At 39.2% G+C, this 12,342-nt stretch overlaps 1 protein-coding gene across 2 annotated transcripts; it reads left to right on the top strand.

Annotated features, from left to right (window-relative positions):
* The first annotated feature begins 3,425 nt into the window (after positions 1-3,425).
* On the top strand, positions 3,426-10,819 carry unc93a (unc-93 homolog A). 2 transcript variants are annotated; one of them, XM_084030698.1, is made up of 8 exons: positions 3,426-3,620; positions 4,476-4,657; positions 6,435-6,664; positions 8,341-8,466; positions 8,835-9,046; positions 9,776-9,911; positions 10,090-10,221; positions 10,377-10,819. In XM_084030698.1, the coding sequence occupies exons 1-8, from the start codon at positions 3,531-3,533 to the stop codon at positions 10,667-10,669; spliced, it is 1,401 nt and encodes a 466-aa protein (XP_083886824.1). In that variant the 5' UTR covers positions 3,426-3,530; the 3' UTR covers positions 10,670-10,819. The 2 variants fall into 2 exon arrangements, with proteins under 2 accessions (XP_083886824.1, XP_083886825.1); XM_084030699.1 differs by having other exon boundaries at positions 3,536-3,620; positions 4,481-4,657.
* The last annotated feature ends 1,523 nt before the right edge of the window (positions 10,820-12,342 follow it).

Here is a 12,342-nt window from a genome sequence, read left to right as displayed (position 1 = left end):
GGATCCTATTGGCAAAGAGTCAGGGCTTCAAAATGCAAATTAACTGAAGAATGTGCAAACAATGAGTCAGCTAAGCCTGTTATCAGAGCACAGAGCCCGGAGCCATGATGTAAATATGTGATGTAAATGTGTTTATATCTACAGTATCGCTGGATCTTTACATGTTAAGACGTTTTATTTATGGACTCTGGCTCCCTCTGTTGGTCAAACACATACGTTTGCTTGCAAAAAGATATATTTGCATGAGGAACATACAGCCAGATCATTAATAATTAGTTGATATTTGTAGATTAGATAAGGATTCTATGTGCACATTTCTAATGATATTTTGGTTTTGACCCTGAACTGACTGAACCATTGGGGCGTCCTCTCTTAGGGGACACTCTGATATCTCTCCAGAAGAAGAATTAGCACAAACACAGACTGGATCACAAATGTTCAGTTTATATAGATAATCAAACTAGTGTCTTCGAGACAATCCAACATGGCGTCATTAGGCCAGGCTACCATTGGCTTGTGAGATCTGGCGGCTTTAATAAAAGACCATAATTCAATATGCATTCGAACACTGAACATCAGCCACTAAAGGGCACCTGAGTGGACAGGATCCCTTTATTTACTATCGCCATCTGCGGTGGTACTCAAAGTTCAAGATTGGGTTCCAGCCTTCATGTAATAGCCTTGTAAATTTATCATCTCTTTCAGCATAAGGTACATCGGATCATCCTTCACTAAAGGAAAAAAAGATAACGCCATCCCACGATGCCTTGCGGCAGGTTGCAAAAAGAAGTCAGATTGCATAGACGTCTATATAAATTAACCTTACTTACCTCACATGATTTATTACCTCAGTAAACATGTAAACATGAGTTTATGGTCTCAATCAAACCTTTCTTATGTAAAAATCGACTTTTATTCTATATTATCATTATAATAATTATAATAAGTGTGATACTATTATATATGATTGTTTCTGCATTTATATTACCGCTACATTAATGTGAACATTGTATTTTACTGCTGTAGATGTTTAAGCTTGTGCTAATTTCTTTGTATACTGTTTGGTGCTTTTCTCCACCAGAACGCATCATATTCTTGAAGATGTTTGTGGCGCCGCTGTCCTACAACAACCTCGTATCTCCAAAACATTTCATGAGCAAAAACAGCCTCGTTTTCAGTTTTGTGACGATGCATTTTGTAGCCGATCCAAGAGTTTTTTAAAAGGGTATCTTAAGCTTGAAGAGGAGGCGGATCATATCAGAGAATCAGCAGCAAACAGGTGGTGAATCTTAAAGAAGGGATGACATCAGTTGAATAGATCAGGAAATCGATAAACAAATAAAGGAACCACACCAAACTGGGTCTTAACAACAGGGTGGAGAAGTCCGTAAGAAGTCTATAAAGAAATAAATACATGATATCAACAATGGTATCACACTGACCTTTAGTATTTACAACAAGCACAAAACCACACCAGGTCTATTCAATGGGTGTGGTTTATAGTCCGGACTATATATAATCGATAGAAATAAATCATGATTTCAATTAGAAGCAGCTCCAAAGTCAAGTCGAAGCGAAACACGTCATCATCGTAGCTGCTATCGTTTTATGATCATGCAGATTATGACTCTCTTTGAAAGCCAAGTGCTCAGCAGAAATGATGGAGCTGGTTTTGGGATTACTCAGATGTAGCTGTAGTAGCTTGTTATGTAAGCCTCCAATGTGCCTCATTTTCACATTCCTAGCTCAAACACAACTGGACAAACTTAACCTGGTCGGATTGATTCTCAGTATACAGCAACATATGGAGCACATATAACAATGACATACACATGACAAACACTGTGACTGTCCAGCTCTGACTAATCATTATCAAATATAGTAAAAGGTAAAGTCCAATTTAAACTGGTTTCCTGGTGCCAAGTGTGTCAGATTGAGAGCTTGTGTGGATAAGAAAAGACGAGGGAGGCTAACTGACATGGGGAGGCTAACTGACACGGGGGGGCTAACTGACACGGGGAGGCTACTGACACGGGGAGGCTAACTGACACGGGGGGGCTAACTGACACGGGGAGGCTAACTGACACGGGGAGGCTAACTGACACGGGGGGGCTAACTCTAACTGACACGGGGAGGCTAACTGACACGGGGAGGCTAACTGACATGGGGAGGCAAACTGACATGGGGAGGCTTACTGACACGGGGAGGCTAACTGACACGGGGAGGCTAACTGACATGGGGAGGCAAACTGACATGGGGAGGCTTACTGACACGGGGAGGCTAACTGACACTGGGAGGCTAACTGACACGGGGAGGCAAACTGACATGGGGAGGCTTACTGACACGGGGAGGCAAACTGACATGGGGAGGCTTACTGACACGGGGAGGCTAACTGAGAGAGAGAGAGAGAGAGAGAGAGAGAGAGAGAGAGAGAGAGAGAGAGAGAGAGAGAGAGAGAGAGAGAGACATTCAACAAAAGTAAGGATGGAACAGCTGAGATAACAGAGCCCACTGCAGTGTGTTTGTCATATTTCCAAACAACAAGCTATCGCGTTGTAAAAAAGAACTATGAGGTGGAGCCGTCATAAAGACCGGGAGCAGAAATAACGGGCGATAAACCCTCGCCCCTTACGTGTGACCTGGTACTGTACTACTCATTTACTTAAGTACTTTACTTGAGTATTTCATCACTTCATATTCCTACTGCAAATTCGAAGAGCATTTTTTGACAGCTGCAGCTATTTTTCATACAAAACACATGATAAGAAGAAGGAAAATGCCCTTTAATGTATTAAACTTAACAAAAGTATAGTTTGAGTAAGCGCCATATTAAACAATCTTTATGACTTTATGACTGAGAGTCTGGGGGACACTGGCACTCATGTGGACATAATTAATCCTTATAGTATATCCTTAATATACCTAAGATGAGTTCAGTTACACAACACTTTTAATCACGTGTAATCATCAGTTAATATTTTGTCTGTTTTTTTCTTATTTTATCGAGTACTTTTACTTTTGATGAAGTACATTTTGTTTGATCACACTTTTTTCAATGAAGGACTTCAACTATTTTTTTTACAGTTACTACCACCGAACACATCCAGAGACTGTAAATCTGAGTCAGAAAGAAGGAGGATGGAAGGATGTGCAGGAAGAAGGTTTGTTTACGGTCTAAACATCTTTAACAAGTCAATGAAGGAGCAGCAAAATATTGACGTGTGGGGAAGCAATTCAGAGGCCCAACGATAAGGGAGCCTCTATGACACACTGCAAAAACTCTGTGTGTGTGTGTGTGTGTGTGTGTGTGTGTGTGTGTGTGTGTGTGTGTGTGTGTGAGGGCTGGACTTTGTTCTCAGCTATTTCGTGTATGAGTTTGTCACACACACACACACAGTCATTTTAAGCAGAGGGAGTTGTCTGCTGTATGAAGCTAGTGATCCTGAAATAACCCTCCACTTAATTTAACTATTTTTGAAACATTTTTTATTTATTATTATTGCTGTTTTTTGTTCTTTTGACGGGCAGCCATGATCAGCCGTAACTTCAAGAACGTGTTGGTGGTTTCTCTCGGGTTTCTGTCTCTGTTCACGGCTTACGGAGGCCTACAGAGTTTACAGGTTAGTGGAAGAGTTATTGATTATGTTGAAGAGTTGTCATGTATTGATCGTTAAAAATGCCCCAACATAGGAGTTAGTAATCATAATGGACTATTTCTTAGTAGTAGAGTTATTATTATTATTATTATTATTATTATTATTATTATTATTATTATTATTATTAAGGAATTGCTTCACTGGAGGGACAACTTGTCAAGAGATTTCTTTTATATTTTTTTGTGCACTATTTGGAGCATCACTTACATGTTGTTCATGTGTGGACTCATGTATAGACAATGCATTCCATTGATTAGCAGTTGAAAGATTACCTTAAAAATCATACTTAATTAGTAATGAAGCTTTAAGGGATTTCGGGACAAATAATTGGTTAAATTCTGTGCTTTTACTGCACCGATTCTTTTAATTTAATCTGTAAATTTGAATCATAATCATAATTTAGTGCACAATACATCTCTTTTTTTACCTCCTGTGAAACACTTTGAAAAAATAAGACACGGTGTGTCCACATAAAATTATTATTTTACATATTTCCACAATAAACTGTATTCTTGCACTACTAAATCACCTTTCGCTTCACTTGTCAGCTACTGGCCATGTAAGCCTTAAATCTGCATACATAATATACCAAATACTTAACAATATACATAGTTATCATTATTCTTGAACTTCAATCACCTTACCTCTATTAGCACACAGCATAACATGACACGTCAGTTTTAGTTAAGTGAGAATCCGACTGCCATGTTACATGTTGTTATATCATCATATTTGAATGAATGTTTACGCTACAACTTGATGCTACTTCCTGTCATCGTGAACTGAACTGATTGTGAGTCCCGCCCCCGTTGTGTGCAGAGCAGTCTGAATGCAGAACAGGGGATGGGTGTGGCCTCTCTGAGCGTCATCTACGCCTCCATCATCATCTCCTCCATGTTCCTGCCTCCCATCATGATCAAAAACCTGGGCTGTAAATGGACCATCGTTGTGGGCATGGCCTGCTACGTCTCCTACTCCTTTGGAAACCTCTACCCTGGATGGTAATCAATCAGCCAATCACTTCAATCCTCAGGCTCACTGTTGTTGTGTTTGTAGGCAAAACTATCCTTTCAGATTGTATTTGATAACAAATGAGAAAAAGAGAATAATGATAAAATGAAGACCAGCTGAATATATTTGAATAATACTTTAGCGCAGTGTTTCCAAAAACAGGGATGAAAACCGTGGCACCTCCACCTCATGCAGGCTTTGGTTTCAGGGTTCGGGTACATTTAAACCACAGGTCAAAAGCTTTGCAGATGAACTCAGACTTTAGTAAAAGTACTTATAGCACACAGTACTTCACGACAAGTAAAAGCCTCCAAACCCTTACTTCAGTAAAACTATCATCAAAATGTCTTCAAAGTGTGAAAAGTAAAATTACTGATTGTGCAGGAAAATGTTCTCTGTCAGTGTTTTATTGTAGCTGCTTTTAACTCCTATATATTCTGTTGGGAAGTTGAATTAACAGCAATGCATCATATTCTTTCAGATGAGAAGCACGTATCTCTAAAAGGAAAACATTTCATCAGCCCTGTTTTCAGTTTTGATTTCTACAATACGATACGACGCGCATCACATGATGCACGATATAATACGATATACAATATGATACGATACACAATATGATACGATAAACAATACACTATACATGATGCACCATACAATATGATACTATTTATTTTCCAGCTGATCCAAGAGGATTTTTAATGCAGTTATTTAGCCTAAGAAGAAGATGAAGGATTTTCTCAACACATAAACTTCATCCATCAGTTTATCACACATCTGGAGATACGTGGTTTTCATTGGACAGGAAAGGGCTAGAACATCAATCAAAATAAAATTTAAAAAAGTAATTAAAGCTGCCAGATTAATGCAGTGGAGTGAAAGTACAATATGTATCTCTGAGATGTGAGTAGAAGTAAATAGGAGAATTAAAATACTCGAAATTAAGTACAAGCACCTCCAGTTACTGACAAATCTACTGTGAAAATCTAAAAGTTGAATCAACCCCCCAAAATGAAAAAAATAAATAATCTATGGAGTATTTTCCAACTTGCATTGTTTGATTTTATTTTATTTAAAGTTGCTATATTTTTTTAAAAAGTGTCATTTTCAAATCGTTTGAGCGCCACGAATGAAATGAACCAATTTGAGCCTTTAAACACGACATAAACTAGACTTCTGACTGTAAACCAACGAGCTTAAACCGGTGTAATAAACCGCATCCGGAGCTCACTGAGATACTAAATGAGGCGTGTTGGTTGTCAAAGTACAAACAGGGCAAACCACGGGACATAATTTCAAATGAGCTTTTAAAAGCATTTTATCAAAGCTGCCCGTCAGACCCTGTTCTCTACGCTGCCAACGATTTGGTAAAAACAGTTCAAATCTTGTCTAAATTGGGTTTAAAAGGACAGTTTTAGTGAGTTAAATATAAGAATTACTGTATTTTGTTCCCTTGTAACCTAGAGGCCTTATCAATCAAAAGCTTTAAAATACTATTATACTATAACAGCGTTGCAACTAATGATTATTTTTCTCATTCAGAAATAACCTAATGATCATTTAGTTTGATAGTTAATCCATTTAAAACTAGAGAAAATCATGTAAATTGTCCACCACAGTTTCCCCAAAGTCCACAGTGACATTTTCTAATTATTGTTTTATCCAAACAGCATTTTTTTTCATGGTACTCACAGTCGCTTTACACTTTAAATTGTTCATATTTTTCCATAATAAATGACTGATTTGATTCCCCTTTGCCGTCACCCTCAGGTACACTCTCATACCCACCTCAGTGATCCTGGGTCTGGGTGGCTCCCCCCTGTGGTCGGCCAAATGCACCTACCTGACCATATCTGGGAACAAGCAGGCTGCCATCGATGGCAAAAAGGGATCCGACATCATCAACCAATACTTTGGCATCTTCTTTTTCATCTTCCAGTCGTCGGCTGTGTGGGGAAACCTCATGTCGTCGCTGATCTTCGGACAGGACGCCACGATAGGTAGGAAGACTGCCAAAACCTGAGTCAGGTAGAGGACGTGTCACTCATGGATGTTAGTTAAACTCCGAGTCATCTCAGAAATATTGTACTTTTCACTTTGAAAGAACACAAATGCAGCTTTGCACCTCTAATCCACTCCCCCCGCAGCTCTCCACAGTTACCAAACAGTAAAATCTTGTTCCTAGTTCTTTCTTTCCTCAGTTAAGCACCTGAGTACTTCATCAGTCAATGGATTCAGTATTTTAAGACGAGCCAACAGCTTTTGAACGTAGTGTCACATGAAACATGACTGAGCAGCTGCCTTCAGAGCTGCAAACAACAACAAACGAAGAGTTGACATCTCCAAGCACAGCTTATCATTGGCTGTCACCTCCATGCATGGAACAAAGATGAACTCTGACCTTTGAGTTGGCTGATGGTCACACCAAATCAGGAAGGAAGTGTGAAGTGATCCTGCCTTGAGCCACTAAAAAAATCAAATAAAAAAAATTGACACTTCACTTCCTGGAGAGCTTCTTTTACTTCCTGGTCCATCTTCATTGGGGCTGCACTGACCAATAGAGACGCAAACATGACAACAGCCCCGTCTTTATGCCTTGTCTTGTCCAATCCAGCTGCCCATTGCTCCACAGCTGACGGCCCATCGGTTTAACGCCCCCTGTTGGAGCGTTCGATATCTAAGAGTTCAATGAGCTGCTCTTTTTGACTGAATCAACCTATAGAATAATACAGAATAATATATCATACTATTGGATTATAATTATTGATGCTAATATGTTTGTCACTTTAATGTCACAGCTGATAAAGTTGGAGCTGATTTTTTATTAATTATTTGACATACTGCTAGCTGTAGCTTGATCTATAATAAAACTAATACAATTGTATTATTAATCTGCGGCGTAACTGGAGTTAATGATAAATGTAGTGGAGTAATAAAAGTAGCCCCCTCAAAAAATGGAAAAACTCAAGTGAAGTGCAATTACCTGCTTGTACTTAAGTGCAATACTTGAGGAAATGTGTATCTGATATGCACAAACCCATCACTGGTCTAACTACTGGATTACAGCCCTTTTATGGGCTCAATTTAAAGGGGCGTGTGCAGTATATCATTTTATTGGTGTTAATGCTCTTCAGGTTATCAGTTCACATGACAACGGACACTTTGGAAACATTTCCAGGAAAAAGAAGAACACGACGAAGCTGTTTGTTCAATTTTTGTTTCCGTGCTGGTTCGGGGTCAAAGTGTTTAGATGCTAATTTTAATTATGTTGTGTTATTTTGAATTGTAAAAGCATGTTTTCGCTTTTATAACAAAGAAACACTTGCAAGAACATTATATTATATATATTTACCGATACAACAATCATTAAAAAAATTGGAATTATTAGAAATATTTTATACAGAATCATTTTTATAAATTAGATTTCTTTATTTGTATTTTATATTTTATACAATTAAATATTATTTCCTTTTGTATTTAATATTCTTAGTATCGTATTCTTTTTTATATAGCCTAGATGCTTATCATCCTTCACAAGGGCTGAAATACATTTTGTCATTTTAGTGGGAATCTTTTGTCTTCAAAGGGGCATCGGACACTACAAATAATTATTAATTATATTTCCTTTCTTGTTGAAGAGATGAAGCATTGTTGTTGTTGTCTTCCATTCTGACAGCTTACATCCCGGAGGAGCAGCTGCAGACTTGTGGAGCGGCTGACTGCGGCCTCAACATCAGCGTCAACAGCACGACCACCAGACCTGCTCAGGAACTGGTGTGGACGCTCGTCGGATGTTACATCGGTAACGTCGCCGCTTCATTTGGCATCAGTGACCCATAATACTGTGGAGCTTCAATTTGATGCATTCAATTTGAGATTTATGCAAAAAAAAAGTGCTACAAAATGGATGTAAAAAGTCATCATTCAAGAATATAATAATTGGCGCTTCTTCCACTAAACACCTTCTGCTTTTTATTAAAGTGGCTAATATTGTTTCACACGTTTTGAGATTCTCTATCTGATATGCTGGTACATTATTGAAAACAACGCCATTAGTTGCCTTTAACAGCAACCAAAGGGGAAACAAGAAACAGACTCCCAAGACCGTGAACGCACCAGTGCATCCCGCCGTTGCTGCTGTCTAACAGTTAGTGTCGGTTGTTGTGGCAGGCGTGGGCGTGCTAGCCATGATCATCGTGGCCGTGTTTCTGGACAACATCGACCAGGAGCAGTCCAGCCAGTTTCGAGGGAACCGGGAGCCGTTCTGCCAAACCTTCCTGGCTACGTTCAGACTGCTGAAGGACTGGAGGCTGCTGACCCTGATCCCTCTCACCATGTACAGCGGCTTCGAGCAGAGCTTCCTCTCCGGGGAGTACACCAAGGTGAGGAGATCACCATGCGGGAATTAGTGACACCCTTTGTATCACGAAGAATCGCCAAAGCTCCTCCTCACCCTTCGCTAAGCCCCGCCCCCGATGCCACACCGTCACTAATGGCCCTCCCTGAGTAGATTAGAGAGAAGGATGTAGCCATGAAAGCAAATTAAAAGATCTACGATCAAAAGATAACAGTGTAAAAGTGAAACATCACCACATGAAGATCGATGAAATGAATTAATGAATTTACACGAAAATGTATTTAACGCAATCATTTTAGCGAGACGGTTGTCGTGTGAACGTAAACGTAGCCTAAGGAGCAGCGTCGTTATTCACATTCAGTATACCCCCTGTAGCTAACATAGCTTAGAAGCGCTAACTCTATTTTTGCGCAGAAACGTGGTTTTACAAACATTTATCTCCTTCCAACCTCTCCGGGTAACGACTATGTACCATGCGCAAACCGTGAATAGCTCGAAATCCACAAAAACAGCCTGAAAGTGAAATAAAATCTGAGTGTTCAGAGCTAAGCTGGATGCCGCGCTATGATTGGCCAAATCTGCATTCGATTGCGGGATTTAGAGTGGGGCACAATATTCGCTTAACTTTTAGCTGTTTTAGCTGTTTTGTTTTTTTAACTCCTAACTAAAACATCTGGATATCTGTGAGAAATGTAGTATTTATTCATGTGCGTTTAAATAAGTAGCTATGTTAATCCACGCTGTTTCTTTGCAGAATTACGTGACGTGTGCTCTGGGGATCCAGAACGTCGGCTATGTGATGATGTGCTTTGGAGCCAGTAATTCTATTTGCTCTTTCCTCTTTGGGAGACTTGCTCGGTACACCGGGAGAGCCGCACTCTTCTTCTTTGGTAACGTCGCTTAGTAACTTAACTTAAACCGTCAAAAAGTAGCATAAAAATGTAACTCAAATTTGTACAGCACAATGTACTTAATTACATTCCACTGCTGCTTTAATATGAATAAATATACAATAAATGGATGCTAAACATGAGTCTGATCTGCCGACGTCTACCCGTTGATCTCCAGCTGCACTGGCCAACTTCGCCTGCATCATAGCGCTCTTGTTCTGGAGGCCTCATCCCGATGATCTGCCTGTCTTCTTTGTGTTTCCTGCTCTGTGGGGCATGGCTGACGCTATCTGGCAAACTCAGACCAACGGTAAGGAACTCCCACTTTATGCTCCCCAGTGGATGAACCCTCAGTTAGCTTCCCCCCAGCCTGTAACGGCAAAATCACTCGTATTTAGTTTGTTCCTTCCACATTCACACATAACAAACATTGCAGAGTTTAATCTGTCCTTTCGGTCCCTGCAGCTCTTTACGGCATCCTCTTCTCCCGGGACAAAGAGGCGGCGTTCGCCAACTATCGCATGTGGGAGTCACTCGGTTTCGTCATCGCCTTCGCCTACAGCACCTTCATATGCCTGGAGTACAAACTGTACATCCTGCTGGCGGTTCTGCTGCTGACCGTCGTCACGTACCCCATTGTGGAGTACCACGAACACAAGAATCCCACGCTGCCCGTTGAGGAGGGGAGCCTTCCGATTTCCAACCTGGAAACCGTTCAAACGGATGAGAAGAACATAATTCACCAGACAACATTTTAGAGGATGCAATTGTTTTTTCTCTGATCGTTTTACACCCTGGTCCGCCGTTAGGCTGGAAATTATGTGGAACCTGGCAAAATCTTCAAATTGTATTGCCTCTTTCACATCGTTTTAAGGGAAGCAGCATTGTATCGCATCTTTATAAATATTTCTCTACCGTAACTGAAAATCATGCTGTAAATTTAAAGAGTTGAAAACTGCTAAATAAATGTATTACTATATTAAGCTCTGTCAAAATGCTTTACAATTCTCCTTGTGCTTTTGTTGAACATACACAATATTTTGTCTGATACTACCAGTGGTGGAATATAACTAACTACATTTACTCAAGAGCTCTACGCCAATACAGTTTTTACGTACGTAGATTTTGGAAGACAACATTGTAAGTTTAGCAAATGCAGAAATACAAATCAACTAAGAAATGATGTCTATCTACAGAACTGAGTACTTATTCTGCTGCACTAACAACTGCTACACTACAGTTGTCTCAAAGGACCACTGCAACAAAGTGCTTACTTAAATTAGAGTACAAAATGATGAGTATCAAAATATACTTAAATTATCAAAAGTAAAAGTAGTCAGCATGTAAAGTGGTCCTTTCCAGAATAATACATATAACATGGTTATAACTACTGATGCATTGATATGTTGATCACTTTAATGTTGCAGCTGGTAAAGGTGGGGCGAGATTTGATATTTGTACACAGACAGGAGCTTCATCTATAATAATATATCCATGTTTAGTTGATTTATATTTAGAATTAATAATCAGACATCAACTTTGTTAAATAATAAGTAGTGATAATGATGAGTCCTCCATTTAAAAATGTATTGTATTGTAAGTAAAAGAAAAATGATATATAGTAAAAAGAAATACTTAAAATACTAAAAGTAAAAGTAACCATTATGCATCAATGTTTTCATCATTGTAATGCTGAAGCTGGTGAAACATTCACATTTCCTAACAACAATTGGTTTTAACATATAACACATTTCATCCTGTAACCAGGGATGTGCTGTGACAACGCTTCACAGTATATTTCAAAATATTAGATCATATAGAGAGTTCTTGTGACTTCACAGCAACAAAAAAATGTTTTTTTCTTCTTTTAAATCGACTTATTCTCTCTTTTTATATATTTAAAACTGTAAAGCTTCAGATAATGATTGTTTGGATGAGGATCTGGAGTTAGATTTGGTGTTTTCCACTCTGTAACCCTTGGTTTGCAACAGGTGATTCATTCAGTGACTCATAAGCAACACCATCATCTGCAAAGTTGTTGACATCAACAAAACCTGACATCAACAAAACCTCTCGCCAAAATTCAGGGTAATAAAGGACGTACAGGGACAACACGATGCATTTCAAATGGTGCTTTTCTTGCAATGTGTTGCATTCCCACATTCATAGATGTTATAGATTTGTTAGTCAAAGCATCATTTCCTCAAAGTTGGCACCCTCACCTTGGGAAAAAAAAGCAGAGGGATCAAATGCATGAGGTGTTTGTGTTTTGAGTGTAGTAGAGAAGTGTGTGTTTATGTGTGTGTGTGTGTGTGTGTGTGTGTGTGTGTGTGTGTGTGTGTGTGTGTGTGTGTGTGTGTGTGTGTGTGTGTGTATGTGTGTGTAAACTTGAGCAGCCATGAACATATAAATGAACAAACCTCAAAATTTA

The sequence above is a fragment of the Eutrigla gurnardus genome, assembly GCF_963514095.1.
Source record: "Eutrigla gurnardus genome assembly, chromosome: 16".
NCBI classification, from domain to species: Eukaryota; Metazoa; Chordata; class Actinopteri; order Perciformes; family Triglidae; genus Eutrigla; species Eutrigla gurnardus.
This window is presented reverse-complemented; position numbering and strand designations above follow the sequence as displayed.